Raw genomic sequence first — 17290 nt, 5'->3', positions numbered from 1 at the left:
TGTTTGCACTCACCTTCTCTCCAAGAGAAAAGACTAGTTTCCTGACAATTTGACCGAGGTCACAGGCCACACAGCTCACACCCACGGAATACAACCAGGTATTTTCCAGAAATTCATTTTGAGGCAAATTTCTTTACTTCAGGAAGAACTACTTCTCCATTTCTCAATCCTCTCAAACACACAGAAGAACAAATGGGAGTTTCTAAAAAGATGATGCCAAAGACTCCCTTCTGGAACATGGAAGCGTGGGGCAATGGGAATCTAGGGACCCGGGCCCCTCTCACCACACTGCCCTTCGCTCCCTGTGGAGCCTGAGAAGATCACCTCTCTCTCTCATATTTATTAGCACACTCTGGCTTCCTTTATCCTCTTTATCAATCACCATTTGTCAATATCTGTATGCTCAGTTAACCTATAAACAGAATTCCTACTTATGCAACATAGATTCAGGTAGATATGCATTTTTAAATTCTCTCTCAGGAAAAGTTCTCAGGAAGGAGTTGGTTTCCATAGTACTTATTTAGGATTCCATTTAAATTACAAAAATAATCACAAACTATAAGAGAGTCTGAGACCGGATTCACCCTCATGTAACTACACAAAAATCATATATTATCAAAACTTTAAAGGTGTAAAGAAAAGAAAGCAAAAAATAAATAAAAAAATAAAAAAACAAACAAAAAAGAAACGAAAGCTCCTTTACCTATCTTTTTTTTTGGGGGGCAGCATATTCATAGCTTTTATGGCCAGTACATCCTTCTGAATATTTTACCCAATCTTCAATCATTCCATAGAATATTCCCCCTTTAATTTGAGGAAAATCTTTCTGTGATACAGCACTAGTAAAGGCATTTAAGAGGAAAAACCTAACTACAAAAACTGCAAATCCATGTTAATATTACACAAGCACAGAAAAATACAATAAGAGTCTGATTCAAGGAAAACATTCTCTTCAGTTTTTGAAAACTGAAGCACAGGATTCAACTATTTCATAAACTGGTAATATTATTAATAATAATAATAGCACAAGGAACAGGATGAGAATAATGACTGGTGTACATATTGATCAGATTTGCAGAATCAGCCACAAATGAACACAAACTGAAATCAGAAATACAAGCAGTAAGACCCGTTATTTAAACACCTCACCATAAGCAGCCGACATATTTACTTAACTCTCTCTCAAATTCAGAGGCAAATTCCAAGACTCTCAGTTGAAATGGCTGAGAAACTGGTAATGTAGAAAGTCAGAGAAAAGAAAAGAAAAAAAAACCCAAAGAGAGACAACACCCTTTATCAGTTCAGTTCAGTTCAGTCGCTCAGTCTGTCCGACTCTCTGCGACCCCATGGACTACAGCACGCCAGGCTTCCCTGTCCATCAGAGCTCAGGTAAATAAAACCCACCAGTTGCTAAATGATCTTAAAATCAACTTTGAACCTAACCAACATCTGTACACACAGATACACAGATGTGTGACAGCATCGTAGTACACTGCAGCGCCCAGGTCACCTGAGAGGCTGGAAGTGGAGGAGAGGACTGGGGTGACAAAGAGAGCACTTGTATCAGGCTTATCCCTTACAACTATCAACTCAGCTTAATCAAAATCATTTGGTTCCTTGGCAGGCTACGAGAGTCCTTATAGCAAATCTTTTAACTTAGGCTTAGTCTTTTCTCTGGATATTACAGATTTTAAAAGGTAAAAAGCATCAACAAGTTGCACTAAGAATATTAAACTTACTCACCTTTTGATGTATGTTTTAGCAGCAGTGTCTACAATTTCAAAAATTCAGTTACCCATGGTGACATACACCAGTGTTCCTGTCATTAAAAGATGCAGGCAAGCCAGGCTTCTCCAGTTCTGAGAGCTAACTTTCTTTGTTCTTCTGCGTTGTCTCCATTGTGACCGAAAAACAAGTATCTCCAAAGGACTGTTGCTACCACCTTGCTCAACTGTTTCCCCAAGGAAATTTTCCTTGGTGAGATATAGTTCATTTAGCCCCAGCTAAAACAAAACAAACTTGCAAATCTGACTGGTGCATGGTAAGAAGAAGCCTGACTCCAGCTCACATTTTACATTAGCACCCTTGTCCCCCATTTCTTTCAAGCAGTTTCTTAGAAAGCAATCCACACTTAGCCGCACTCACTTTCTTAATGCTTGCTGATGCTCCTGCCCAGAGCAATTTGCTTCCGATGCCATTCTTTAATAACTGACTATTCTCACTATGATCCCAAAGACTGCCTTGTTGCTTTAAGCCCAAGCATCTGAAAACTGCTGACCACCCCTTACTTATTGGAACTTTCCTCTTCCCTGGTTCCAGGACATTGCTCTCGTCTGACTGTCCTCCTTCTTTCTCTCTTTCTTTCATCCCTTCTCTTCTGCCACTGGTAGTCACTGGTAGGTTTGCTCAGGGTAGCATCCTCAGGTCTCTCCCCTTCTCAATTCTACTGCTCTTCTTGGGTGCTCTCATGTATTCTCATAGCTGCAATCAATATGATGATGATGACATTCAAATCTCTGTCTTGAGTCCAGAGTCTCCTGGACACCAAATCCATGAATCCAAATGCCATCCAGACAACTTCACTAGGATATCCCAGAGGTACTTGACGCTCAACAAAACATAGCTCGATATCTTCTCCCAAAACTCTGTTTGGCTTCCCACTGTTCTTCATCTTGGAAAACCCCACACACTAGCTGCCTGTACTAGAGACACTCTTCACCACCTGCCAAATGCAACACATTATCATATCTCTTTCTCTGTTTCTCTTTAGTCTATTTTCTATATTCCCCTTTGAGGTAAAATTTACATATTTAATGAAATGGACAGATCTTAAGTGTGCTATTTGATGAGTCTTGATACATCCATAAAACCCACACTCGTATTAACACACACAGAACACTTCCATCACCCCAGAAAGATCCCTCACGCCCCTTCCTGGTAAATACCCTGCTCCCTGTCACCACATCACCAGAAACTATTATTCTTATTCCTTACACCAGGGATCAGTTTTGCCTATTCTAGAGTTTCATATAAATGGATGCATATAGGATACACTCTTTTGAGTCTGACTTCTCTCATTTAGTATGCTTTTGAGGTTCATCCATTTATCATTATTTCTTATTTGAAGACAGGTTTACTGAGGTGTAATTTACACACAATAAAGTTCACCCTTTTGCATCACAGTTTGATGAGTTTTGACAAATGTATGGTTATCCGCCATCACCAACACGCAGAACAATTCTATCACAAATGCTCCCTCTGTCCCTTTGCAGTCAATCTGCCCTCCCGGTCCACTGGCAATCATGATCTGACTTCTGCCTTTTCCAAAAGTCAAATAAATGGAATCACAAAGTATGTAGCCTTCTGAGAGTGGCTTCTTTCACTTAGCACTATGCATGTGAGATTTATCTGTGTCATCACACATGTCAGTAGTGTAATTCATTCCATTTACTGCTCAGTAGTATTCCATTTTATAGACCACAATTTGTTTATCTATTCAACGGCTGATAGACATCTGGGCTGCTTCCAATTTTTGGTGATTATAAATAAAACTGCTATGCACATTCATGTAAAGCTATTTGCATGAGCATATGGTTTCATTTTTCTTGGGTAGATACCGAGGAATGAGAGTGCTGGGTCACGTGACTAAGAGTATATTGTCACTGTGTTCCTCCTACCACCAAATCATTCCCCTAGCACTAGTCTCTCCCTATTGTAGTCCATTCTCCACGTGGCCATGAGAATTATGTTCTAAGGCACAAATCTAACAGTCAGATGGAGAGACAGGCAGTGAAGCGGCCCAGCAAGACTCTAATGTCAGGCTGGTTCCTGGAGGACTTTAGTCACTTCATGGGGCTTTCCGGGCGGCTCAGCAGTAAAGAATCCATCTGCAATGCAGGAGGATCCAGGAGATGCTGGTTCAATCCCTGCGTTGGGAAGATTGCCTGGAGGAGGGCATGGCAACCCACTCGAGAATTCTCGCCTGGAGAATCCCACGGACAGAGGAGCCTGGCAAGCTACAGTCCACGGGGTCACAAAGAGTCAGACGCGGCTGAAGCAACTGAACATACAACTCAGCAATGTTATACAGCAGTCCTCCTGTCAATGCTGTCATACAAAGCTTTGGGGCAGGTCACGATAAAAGTTAAAGGGAAAATAGTAATCCTGTTTTTCCACCGCTCAAAAAACTCCAGCTGTCTACTGTCTATAGGATGAATTTATACATGCCAGTGCTGTATAAGGAGCAGGAAATGGCAACCTACTCCAGTATTCCTGCCAGGATGATGCCACGGACAGAGAAGCCTGGAGGGCTACAGGCCACGGGTCGCAAAGAGCTGGACACGACTGCTGACTGAGCACAGTGCTTCACCAAGGGGCCCTAAGCTACCTCTGCAACCTTGCCTCTCACCACCTAATCCAACTCAGGCTACAGCTAGCCACACTGAACTTTTCATTTCAAAACATGCCACTTCCTGTCAAGACACTGCCTTTTGCATATCATACTCCCTCTGCTAGGAATGGCTTTTTCTGGCTCCCTGAGGCACAGAGCTGGTAACCGCTTGTATATTCCAAGGACACCTGAGTCACTCTACTGCTTGTCCTGAAATGTGTCATTTCACGACTGCTTCTGTCCACCACTTGAGGGCAGAAGTCACGTCTCGTTCGCTGCTCTATACCAAACAGCCTGTACCATACAAAGCACACAGGAAGCAAGCAAGAAAGACTGATTAAAAAAAAGAAGAAGAAGAAAAAAATTTTTTAATATAAAACACTACAATTTTTAAGAAAGACAAAATAATTTGCAGCTACTTCCTAAAAATAACCCTAACCAGAAGACTTAATACTCATAATAAAGTCACCAATTACAAAGAAAATAGGAGAAATTCTAATTAAGATTTTTACATATTAAGGAGAAACTTAATAAAAGGCAGCCTAGAACGAGAGGAGAAAAAAAGATTTGACAGAGAAAATAACAGTGCATCCAAGTCCTAAGAGATTACTAAACATGTCATACCATTAGTTCTGGAAATCAACCTACTAACGCTCCCCAGAAAAAAAGTCCCAGCTGAAGCTGTAATCCTTGAAATTGGAAAGTGCCGACATTAGCCAGTGCTCGCTGTCAGTCAAATGCTATTGTATAAAGGAAATTCTTTTCACTTTGGCTTTGGATTGGAATTGAAAATCTAAGAAGGAATACTCTATCTGGGGTCCAGAAGGAAAATCTGGGGGAAAAAAAAAAAAAACATGAAAATCCCACAGAAAAATGAACTAAATAAAAGAAAAAGCCCAGAGCCAATTTGTTAACTAGTCCAATAAATCGACATGGTATCTGGCTACCATGTGTAAAGCTGGACTTGAAGGAAATATCTAGAAGGTGGCGCAGTGGTAAAGAATCTGCCTGCCAATGTAGGAGATGCAAGAGATGCGGGTTTGATCCTTGGGTGGGGAAGATCCCCTGGAGTAGGAAATGGCAATCCACTCCAGTATCCTTGCCTGGAAAATTCCATGGACAGAGGAGTCTGGCAGGCAACAGTCCACGGGGTCACAAACAGCTGGACACGAGTGGGCACGCACACATGTACACACGTACTGTCGATTAGAACACAAAGAGGCCTTTTTTAGGACTGATCTGCTAAAAAGGATGATATCATTTTTCCTGAGATCTAGTTACAGGAGAGTAGAGAGAGAATCCAGGATATGGGGCATGCCAAAAATGGCTGGACGCACCAGAACTTGTATTTATGTGGGTGGAGAGTGAGCCAGAGAGACCTGGCTTTCAAACTTGGCTTTGCCATTTATTAACAGCATGACCTGGGACAAATTATTTAACCTCTCTGAATCTTTTTTCCTTGTCTATAAAACATGAGTAATAAATACCAACAAAACTGTTATGAGGACTAAAGGAAATAGCCAATGAAGTGTGCCTGACAAACAGTAGGTACTTTCTTCTAAGTCCCTTCTACAGTAAACTTCCCTTCCCATCTAAACAGAAGCATTTGATTAGCCAGAAAAGAAAGCTATCTCAAAAAGTGAACTGTTTGATGATTTTCATTACTTTTTTTATTGGTCAAGTAGTTTACATTATAAAATGTATGCCGCCCACTGTCAATCCTTCAACAAATATTTATGAACAGCCCTACTTTAAGAATGTCAGTTTAGGGGCTTCCCTGGTGGTCCGGTGGTTAAAAAATCTGCCTTGCAATGCAGGGGACATGGGTTCAATCCCTAGTCCGGGAAGATCACACATGCCACAGAGTAACTTAAGTCTGTGAGCCACAACTACTGAGCCCGCCCACCTACAGCCCATGCTCAGCAACAAGAGAAGCCAGCGCAATAAAAAGCCATGCACCGCAACTAGAGAGCAGTCCCCACTCTCTGCAACTAGAGAAAGCCCGAGCAGCAATGAAGACCCAGAGCAGCCAAAAATAGTTAAGTTTTGGTAAAAAAAAAAAAAAAAAAAAGAATGTCAACATAATCACCCAGTAAAATAGTCTTAAAGAATATCAATAAAAGGCCAAACAGCATACATTCCACAAAATAGGGTATACTGAACATGGTGGTGGTGGTTTAGTCGCTAAGTCGTGTCCAATTCTTGTGATACCATGGACTGCACCCTGCCAGGTTCCTCTGTCCATGGGATTGTCCAGGCGAGAATACTGGAGTGGGTTGCCATTTCCTTCTCCACAGGATCTTCCCCACTCAGGAACTGAACTTGGGTCTCCTGCATTGCAGGCAGATTCTTGACCAACTGAGCTACGAGGGAAGTCCTTATATTGAGCACAGTTCATCCTGAACAATGAAATCGCCAGTTTCTGACCTAAGTGAGGCCAGTCTGATCAATTCTACAAGTGGCAGGACAGCTGGTTCATACACTCTCATGCTAGAGAGGACCGGGGTCATAGCTTGTTACTTCAGTCATTCTCATACACAGAGATGAAACCACTGTCAGCAGCAGCATCTTTAAAGGATAGCTAACATCCTGTTGTTTTTGGCTACTTTTCTCCAACTGCTCAAAAAAAAAAAAGCTGTTCTCATAGCCAGTTATCTCACATTGCCAATTTCCTAAGCATATTTAAAGGGTTGCTGTTTAAGCATATATTTCACATGGTACCACATTTTCAAAATCTTAAACGCAGTAAATATTAAGACTGTCAAAAGTCTGTTTTATTGGGAGAGGCATCAAGAATCCTATTGACCATGAGTCCTATGACCAAGATGATTTGATTGCCAAAACTCCTCTTCTGACCCCTTTTCTCTTAAGCTGAGTCTCTTTCATTTGAGTTCTCCAAGTCACTAGCTCTAGGGGGAAGGGTCTTAACTTGTCAGGGCCCCAATTTCTTGATTCAGACTAATTCCCTGAGGTCCTTTCCAGGTGTACAAATTTATTAAAAGGCACCAAGTGGCTACGTTTCTGATAGCTTGTGAAGGTTCCTAGGGCTACATTTAAATGCTATTAACACAATGCAGATATTTGTGTATACTGTCCCATGTAAAACTTGGTTTGTGTATATTGTCCCATGTAAAATTTGGTTTGATTAAACCACCACCATATCATCTACACCTTGAACACAGCAGGAACTGAGAAAAGTTAACTGCATAAGTAAACAAAGGAATGGGAATATTGAAGGTACCTGGAAACATTGCTGGACACTACAAGTGCTGGGTGGGGAAAAAAACCATAGGCCAGAAACACTTAGATACTAATGGAGTGCTCCTGGCAAGGAATCACATAATGTGGAAGGGCAGAAACAACAACCAAAAGAATATAGTGAACCCCATCACCCAACTATTGGCTTCCTCTAAAACACCAATGCCCTGTTCAAGCCAAATTCTTCTGGGAAGCTCTCAATTCCTGTTTACTCTAAAACAAATGGAAAAGAGAAGAGAAAAAAAAAAAAAACACACAGATTATTCCTTGTAACTTAAACCCCAGGGGAGGTTGGGAACCAGTGGGAGGCAAAGAGATTCACACAAATACACACACGTATACAAAATCATTTCTGATGGGGGGGAGGTTAATAAGGCACACAAAATCCCAGGGCTGACAGGAAGTGGAATTAGAACCACAAAAGCCAAGAAGATAGTCAACAGTTTAAAAAACTCCAGATGCACTCAGTTTATTAAAACTGAACACAAGCAGGGAGCCAGGAAGGAGACCCATGGCTGATGAAATAGTCTTACAGGGTATTTCACTGAATCAGAGAAAGTCACTGCTCATTTCTCATCAGAACTTCTAATGCCATTAAAATCAAGAAATTCTTAAGCTTCCAAAAGGGAATCAGGTAATGAAATAAAATAGAAAACATTCAGAAGAGCTTTTGATGATTTCTAGAACAAAGATTTTCACACTAAGAGCTACTAGAAATTTATTCTCATAGAAGAGCCACTAGATATGGAAAAGAAACACTTATCTAATAAGGTTTTTGCAGGTGTAATTATTTTTCCCATGCCCCCTCCTCAAAAAGTCTGCAATAATTCTAAGAGCTCTAAGCCCTGACCACACCAGATCCACTGGGAAGCCTACCGTCAGGCCACCACAAGGCAATTGAAGCAAGAACCAATCATTCACTCAACAAGCATTTTCCAGACATCCTCCAAAAGCAAAAAAATGCTGCTGTGCACAGAAGAAACAAAAGCAAGGGAGACGTTGCTGCCGTCTGCAGGGAGCTTCCAGTCCAGTGCGGGAGACAGACACGCAAACGGGCATGGAGGGGCTGCTGCAGACTGAACGGAGGGCTGGAGTCAGGGAGGCTAACTGTGGTGGGAAGACTTGGGGAAAGCAGCACCAAAGAAGCGATACTTGACTTCATCTTGAAAGAAGTCAGTCATCTTTCAGGTAAAGTAACAGGAGAAAGATATTTCAGGCACAGGATAAAAGCAGGTGCAAAGGCAGAGGGTGAGGAGAGGAGCCGCAAAAGCCAGAGAAATGGTAAAAGATTTGGTTCAGCAGAAGCAGAGACGGAGGGGATGGGGAGACACGGTGACCACTAAGAAGATAAGCTCGGTGGCTCCTGACAGGGAGAGAACACAGAGGAACAAGTACAGAGCAGGGAGCGGGGAGGCGCACCAGGGCGCTTGGCTGGGCCGGGATTCCTGGAGGGGGCCGTCTCAGGACACAAACAGGAACGTGCAGGGCCCACAGGAGGGGCGTCTTCTAGCCCGACAGCGGCACTCACGCAGAGGCCCAAGGGCACGGCGTCCTCGGGGACACCACTGGCTTCTGAGGTGTAAGCAGGGAAATGGTACTCCAGAAAAGTCGGCTGGAGTCAGAGCCTTAGAGACTTCAAAGCCCTACCAAGTTTCTATTCGTAAGTTAGGTCTAGGGAGCCGCTAAAGGATTTTAGGAGACATGAACATATTTGCATTCTAAAAGAGAAACACAGACATCATGACCTCTTCTTTTCCTATATAATTAAAGAGATCAAGAATTATAATGTCTAATTATAAAAATAACAAAAATACATTTTTATGGAGTACAAATTAAGGGCCGACATATGCCAAGTGTTTTGCACACGTCATCTCATTTGGTCTCAGGGTACTCTCAGAAGGTAGGTACTCTCATTACTGCCCTTTTACAGTCGAGGAAGCAGGATGAGAGTAACTTGCTGAAAATCAGAAGGGGTGTAGATGGGTCTCAAACTAAGTCTGCCAAGCTCTAAAACCCACGTCCTTTAAGTTCTCTAGAATCCTACCTCTGGAGCAAGCTGGGACTCTCATAGTCTTACTACTGTATTCCTTTAATTATCTGCTCCATCAGTGATCCTACTGTGTTTCACTAACACAGCCTGCCACCTGCTGAAAGTCTGTGTGACTGCACAGACACTGGTACCAGCCCTCTCTAAGGAGTCATAGCCGCACAGAGAGCAAATGGGTGCAGATACCCACACTGCCACAGTCACAGCTAGCGGGTCAGTAGGCAACAGGCTCCCCGGTCTGGTAGTTGTGAACTGCTTGCTGCTCCTTCTCTGTGCAATCAGGGAATTAAGGGTGGGAGGGGAGGGGTGGAGGAGGAGAAAGAGAAGAGAGAAGGGGTGGGGTTGGGGGGGAAACTCACTAGAAAGAAGACTAAAACAAAGAGGAGGAGTCATTGGAAAATGGGAGAAAGTACATACTGGTACCAGCCAGAGCTTCTTGGAACAGTTCCCAGTCTGGCTGCCAAAGAGCTCTGGAATATATTTGTTAGAGCTGGATTCCTGTACAGTCCGTTGCAGACTTTTTCTGATTGCACTCTGACAAAGAGACCCACACTTTCAGTTCCAATCCCTGCTTCCCACACAGAAAGCTGGTTAGTCCTCAGGGGACCTCCAACTAAGCTCACCACTGGCCTCCTCGTATGCAACGTGAGTTTAGAAAAGAAAGAAAAGTCTACCACATACCTTTGACTCCTGTAGAATGACTAAGCCTCTCTACCCCAGGATCCCATCCCAACTTCCCGAGCCCCTTTTCACAAAATATGTTAAGCTTCTTGAGTCTCCTTACCAAAACAACTGCTCCGATGAGGAACAAAGGTTTTACAGGCTGTGGCAATAGCTAGTTCAGCAGAGATTATAGTCTTAATGATCAGGTCCTCTACATGGGCCATCAGTGCTACAAAGGGGAAAAAAATAAAAGCACTATAACGCATGGATTAGGATTGGATTCCAGAACACAGTATAATTATAAAAGCACACGTGGTCATTCAAAGAAGTCTCCATGTGGCATGTGAATGGTGCTCCATGTGAATGGTGCTCCATGTGAATGGTGCTCCAGGACAAGGCATGTGTGGGAACAGAGCGAAGCAGGCAAGAATGGAGGTACTGAGGGATGTACTCCAGTGGCCTCCAATGACAAGACGCAGGCCCAGGCTGGAAAAGGAGCCTTCCCCCCACCTTCTGACTCTCCGCCCACCCTGCCCTCTGTGGACCGAATCAGGCCTGCAGGCACACTGCCTCTCACTCCATTCAAGGCTCACTGACAGTGTCCACTTTGATTCAGAGCCCTTGTGCTCAAATTTGACCCTGTCCTTTCTGTAATTCAACAACATGAATGAGAGAGACTTGCCTTAGGAAAATTTGAACTCAGGGCCAATACAGAGATAAGACAATTTGTTATATTAATACAAAAAGCTGACAGTAGTTTAGTGATTAGTTTGATATTCAAAAAGGACAAATTCACTAAAGACTAAGGAAAAAGTTGTCTTCCAAACTAGAAACAAGAAAAGGGATTTGAGGAGCCATGATAAGTAAATTTGTTGTTCTCTGTCTTGTAAAGGGCAGGAAAAATTAGCACCAAGAACAATGATCCTATTAGACATCTCAGCAACGCTTTCAGAATTAGAGAGAAAGATTCCTGGTAAGAGACAACAGTAAAGTTACACAAGAAGAGAAGGCAGGAAGGAGAAAGGCCTGGTACTCACCGGTTGTGTCTCTGCCTTCCTGTTTCAGATACCGAAGCATAGCGCTCATGCTCCACTTGTTCCCATAATCCTCCACTTCTGGGTCATCACAGCTAAAACAGATTCATGGATCAAGGTCACACAGGCAACTAGGCATGCCTCTAGAAACAAGATTTTTCAAATAGCATTCTTTCCTTGTAAGTCTTTAGAAAAATCTTCCCTTTGCTGACTTCCATTCACCCATTTTTTTTCTTGATCCTTTTTGTCATATTTGCCTTTGTACCAATTTCTTCTATCAAAATGAAAATGCATATATTAACAGCTCACCTTAATGAAGGAGGTAGGGGAAAAGAAGGCAAAATCCTCCCTGATGAAACATGACGCATCATGAATGAGTAGAACAGATTTGTGAATGTGAACAAAGTTAAGAATGGTCACAATGCATTAACAGACTGAAATGGTTTGGGATACTAACCCGGCCTTTGAGGTAAATGTCACATGTGCCCACAAAACAACCTCTAATGCCATTTTCAGACCAGAACTGAGTTTCTTGGGCTAGTGAGCTAACCTTGTGTAGCATTTTAATGAGCTAACCCTGAACAGAACTGTGTTGGCATCTGAAGCAAGCTCCCTTCTGTCAAGTGGTAGGCATGGCTTTTTTCTGATAGCTTTTGAGGTATGACCCAAGGGAGAACTCTCCAGGGCGACAACTGAAGCAATGAAGTACACCACTGCTACAGCCACAAAAGGGGTACATTCCCAGACTGCTGGAAGGGTTTTGCAATCTGACACCTGTATTTTACAGCAGCCCCCTTATTCCCCACCACCAGCCCTCAACCTATCAGCTGCATCTTTGCCCATCTTCCAAAGTCCAGGATACTGTTCCTTCCACCAATTCCAAACACCGGTCATAGGACACTCAATGAAATCTATACAGCTCTGGCAACTATGCCATCACTTCCAGATTCCTTTCTTTCTTTCCTTGGACCTTCTAGGGACCTATTTTTAGTCTCAGTAGAAAGTAACTGTTTGGGTTTCTTTTTTATTTTTCCACTTTCTGGCAAAATTATCAGGATGAAAGAAAACAGAGCAGAAAGAATATTTCCACACAGCTGGGCTGGTACTCTGTTCCACTGAGTCTTTTTCTGAGATGGCCTCATTTCTTTTCTTATTTAATTTATTCCTAACATTTTTCCCCTGATCATAAAAAAGTTTTAGAAAAACTTAGGAAATACATAAAAGCACAGAGAAGACAGATATCCTCCACCCATAATCCCATCCATTGTAGTTAAGGACTATTCACATTTTAGAATCTATCCTTCTAGTTTTCTTCTCTACCCCACACTCCCTCAAGGGGAAAAAAAAAATCAGCTTTAGTTATCCTATGAATTCACTCAAAAAAGAAGTGAAATTGTGTGCACTGTATAGTAGCCTGCTTCTTCCCCTGACAATGTACAGGGATGAATATTCTTGTCTCTGAACCTGTGTGCATACCCTTTGCTATTTCTTAAGGTTAAGTTACTAGAAATAGAATTGCTGGGTCAAAGGGCACAGTATTTTTGAAGCTTTTGATACATTTCACCAAATGCTGAAATGACCTAACTTCTTGGCTTCTAAAAAATTCCATATGCCTAGAAAATTCCCACCCCTAAGTCAAGTGAGGGAACTTAACAATGAGGAAGACGAAGCTTGGGAAGGCAAGCATGTTTTGGTGGAGAAAGGGGACACTGTAGCTGGGCGATCAATAAAGAAGCCATAGCAGGTGAGCCTCACAGCTACACGAAATGACTCTGACAGCTCTACTCTAGGTTACACGGATATAAAGGAAAAGTTTTCCTCCAGTGCAGTAGGGCAACTTTGCACTTCTCTAGCACCTGCCTCTAAGGCTGACCTCCCTGGTTCCCAGCTCAGGCGCAGTCAGTACCTGACATAGTCTCCACTCTTCTTATTCACACTGTAATTGGTCAGGTGCATGAACTGGTTCCGAATGTTCTTGGCTCCTTGGTCATATCGCACGGTTGCAAACCTGATAAAAGAGACACAGGTTAAACATCAGCAACAGGGCTTCAGTAAAACACAGGACCAATGGGATATTAATAAAGAGAGGGAGGCATCTTGTTCAAACACTGAGAGCTTATTGTCAACTCCCATGTTAAGTGTTTCACGTATAACATTACATTTAATTCAACCATTAAAGCAATTCTTTGAAGTAAGGACTAGTATGTCTAATTTTTTTGATATGAACATTAAAATGTGACTTGGAAGATTAAGCAACTTGCCCCAAATCACACTGACTCCAAAATCCATGTTTTTAACCATGGATGTTTTCTGATATAAAATCTTAGTCTGATAGGAAGGATTAAAATGAAAACAAACTTATCCACAATCAGGTAAACTGTGTATAGGATGCTATAGATGAGGGCACATTAGCTGGTCAAGAAACACCTGAGTGTCCACACAATAGTACCTGGTACTAAGGCATTCTATGGAAAATATTATGCCAAAAGAAAAAAAGGACAGCATAATGATATATAGACTTAGAACTCAGAGCCACAGAAAAAAACAAAAACCCTGATCTATAAAATTAAGAAAATAATGGTAGCGTTAATAGCATACAAAGGCTAGGTCTACGGAATGGCATAAATGTAAGCATAGAGTGGATTAATTCATGAATTTGGAATGAAGGCCAAAAGAGGGATTAAACACAGAGTCCACTGAAAACAGAGCAGCAATCTGATATCCTGGACTGTTGCCAAAAGAAGACCAAAGTATAAAATATATGTGCCTCTGAAGGAAGTAGCCGAAGAGAGAGAAAACTTTCCAGTGATGCTCAACATCAACAAAAGGACACTCGAGTTGAATGGTTATGGTAAATATCACTCCCTGTTTACATACCACTCTAACCGTATCACCCCCTTCACTAAAGCGGGTGTCCCAAGAGGCACATCCAAGCGTGTGAAAAAAAATCCTGGAAGGCCACAAGTTTATTTTCATATGATTTGCAAATTATTTACATGTGCTTACTCAGACTATGAAGTCAACATGAATTTCTACCACATTAAAGGGCAGCATTTAAAAAACTTCTCCTTTCCTCTATTTCTTCTCACTCACCCACTATCTCTGCGCCTTAGTTCCCTGTACTAGAAATATACAAGAGCCAAAACAGAAGAGTGGAAAAAGGACAAACCCTCACAACTAAAATAAACAAACACAAGGCCAGGAAGAAGGATGTGGACAAAGAGAAAATGTTGACCAGGCATACACAGCTCAGGGACAAGAGTCCGACTGCATGAGAAGGACCTCAGAATTTCCAGAAACTTCCAGTAGTTATCACTTAACTTCAGCCATGTCATTCCATAGCGAGTAAACCTTACCTATATATCCCCGCCTTCCTTCTTCAGAGATTCTTCAATGAAGAGGGAACCAGCCATTCTCTGAATTCTTGGGCAATGTGAGGGGGGCCCATGCAGGCCCCCGCAGAGGCGGCCTGCCTCAACCAGACATTACCTCACAGGGACATACCTCCTGCCATCTCTCCCCCAAAATAATGATTTAGAAGGAGGAAAAAGGTTCTGCTTCAGAGAAAGAGGTTTTTCACCTCTTCTAAATTCAAGTATCTGATCTAATTTGGTCAACAATGTGAAAAGATTGGCAAAGGCCTGGCAGTTAACCGTAAACTGGTACCTAACACATCTGTCGTCCCTACACTCCTTTTCTCAATAGGACTACATCTCTTAAAAAAAAAAGTTTTCTTCTTCCTAGTCTTCCTTTTTGCTGGGGTATTTATATTCTAAAACTCAGCAAGGACAAGATTATTTATGTTACAGTTCTATAGAGTATAAGCAGAAGTAAGAATAAGAGAAAACAAAAACAAAAACCCTGAACCCACTGGAAAAGTGACCCAGAAGGGCAAACACGCTCCTTTCTTTATTTCAGGCAGCTGAACAAGGGATGGAGACCGTGGGGAGGAAAGGCAGGCACGCATGGTCTCTTTCCTCCCATCCCAGGAGGTTCTTACGGCTCTCACTAAACAGGATGAAACAGACCATATTCATCTCTGATAACTACTTTCCAACATTTTCTTCTTATTTCTAGTCCAAAGGTCCCATTAGTTTCAGATCTAGCCTAATAACCAAGTTCTGATTAACCTACGATTGTTTTTTGTTTTAAAACTTGAATAACTTGGCCAACGTTTAAAATTCAGACCTTTCTTCCTCAAACCCACTAAGAGCCAGGGCCCACATGAGGAAGATGGTGGACAGGATGGGAAGGCAGACCAGAGGCAATACAAGGAGGTTATCTGAGCAGGGTGGTGGCCCCACAGGGGTCAAAGCTCACTCAAGGAGGGCATCTGAATGGGTTGGTGACAGGAAGGTTGGAGACTGGCTACATACAAGGGAACTGAGTAAATAAGTATGTTGAAGATAATAGAAGTCAGATTCTTCAATGTTGGGGAAAAGAGAGACAAAAAATACAGAAAGGGGGAAAAACAAGCATGAATCCAGTAGTTTTGATGTAAAATTGGAGGTATTCACCTGAACTCCTCCTTTTCAACACAGAGATATAGAAAAAAACAAAGTTGTAAATGTCTATGTATGTGTATCTATACACTTATTTCCTAGGTCTGTCCATTTCATGAATCAAAGAGTAGAAATAGCTCAGAACAATGAGCATATCTAGCACCTGAATCTGGATTTCCAAATACTATCCTCCATTAAGTGGCTTCTCAGACGGCTCAGTGCCTGCCAATGCAGGAGTCGTGGTTAGGCAGGAGTTTGATCCCCAGGTGGGGAAGACCCCGTGGAGGAGGAAATGGCAACCCACTCTAATATTCTTGCAAGGATAATCCCATGGACAGAGGAGCGTGGTGGGCTACAGTCCACGGGGTCTCAAAGAGTCATACACGACTGAGCATGCACACACCTAATCCTCCATTAAAAGCAACCACTGTTCCTGGGAGAAAATGGTTGATTCAAGGCAGAGAAAGAAGATGCGCCTGAAATATCTTGTGCTTAAAGAATGAGGGGACACGTCAAAAGAACACCAAAGTCATCTTACAGGAACTCCCACTGGCCAAATCTGGGGCAATCTGAGCACCAAAATAAATCATGAGAGTAAAGGATTATAACCCATTAAGTAACACAGGAATCCTTAAGTCCACATTGGCGTATATAAACAAATGAATAAATGAATAGGATGGAGAGAAAACTCTTCCTGGGACTAAAATGCCAAATAATAAAAGTAAAAGTATGATGGGATTAGAAATTCATCACTGGACAACCATCACAGTAATGATTCATTCAAGCAAGAAACATCAAGGAATATTAAAACTGGGTGAAAATGAGATGAGGAATGACATTTTACATGGTCTCAAAGTATCTCTTCATAAGATATTAATATGTATCAATTACAGGGGGAAAACAAAGTAACTTTACAGTAGAGAAATCTGCCAGATGTTGTCCTAAGTGTCAAACACCACTAAATAATTGTCATATACTATCAGATTTAATGCAGTGAGAACATGGCATCACTTTTGTGACATTCTGGCCAAAAATATATAAGCTGAGGCTAATTATAAAAAAATAACAGACAAACCCAAATTAAAGGCCATTCTACAAAAAGATCGGCCTCAATCTCCAAAAATGCTAGTCATGAAAGTCAAGGAAAGGCAGAGTAAATGTTCTAGATCAAAGGAGACTAAAGGGACACACCAGCTAAATATAATGTGTGATCCTGAATTTGGACCCTTGTATAATAAAGAAAACTATCAGGACAGTTGGCCAAATTTGAATGGGGTTCTCAGATGAAAGTGAAAAGGCAGTTCTTCATACTATTTTTATAGCTTTTCTATAACATAGAAATGGTTTCAAAATTAAAAGTCTAAAAACTTTAAATTTTCTCAACAAAAATAAGTTT

General features: G+C 41.9%; 1 protein-coding gene across 14 annotated transcripts in view; it reads right to left on the bottom strand.

Annotated features, from left to right (window-relative positions):
* The window catches only part of TTLL5 (tubulin tyrosine ligase like 5), a 315511-nt gene that overhangs the window by 251833 nt on the left and 46388 nt on the right, over positions 1-17290 (bottom strand). For all 14 annotated transcript variants that reach the window (XM_020875764.2, XM_020875763.2, XM_020875766.2 and 11 more), the window contains 3 exons: positions 13299-13400; positions 11396-11487; positions 10480-10587 (listed from right to left, as the gene is read on the bottom strand). In XM_020875764.2, the coding sequence (XP_020731423.2) occupies positions 10480-10587; positions 11396-11487; positions 13299-13400 (302 nt within the window). The remainder of the gene's footprint in view (positions 1-10479; positions 10588-11395; positions 11488-13298; positions 13401-17290) is intronic.

Source organism: Odocoileus virginianus, chromosome 6 (genome assembly GCF_023699985.2).
Source record: "Odocoileus virginianus isolate 20LAN1187 ecotype Illinois chromosome 6, Ovbor_1.2, whole genome shotgun sequence".
NCBI classification, from domain to species: Eukaryota; Metazoa; Chordata; class Mammalia; order Artiodactyla; family Cervidae; genus Odocoileus; species Odocoileus virginianus.
The sequence above is the reverse complement of the archived record's forward strand: the minus strand, read 5'-3'. Positions and strand labels throughout refer to the sequence as shown.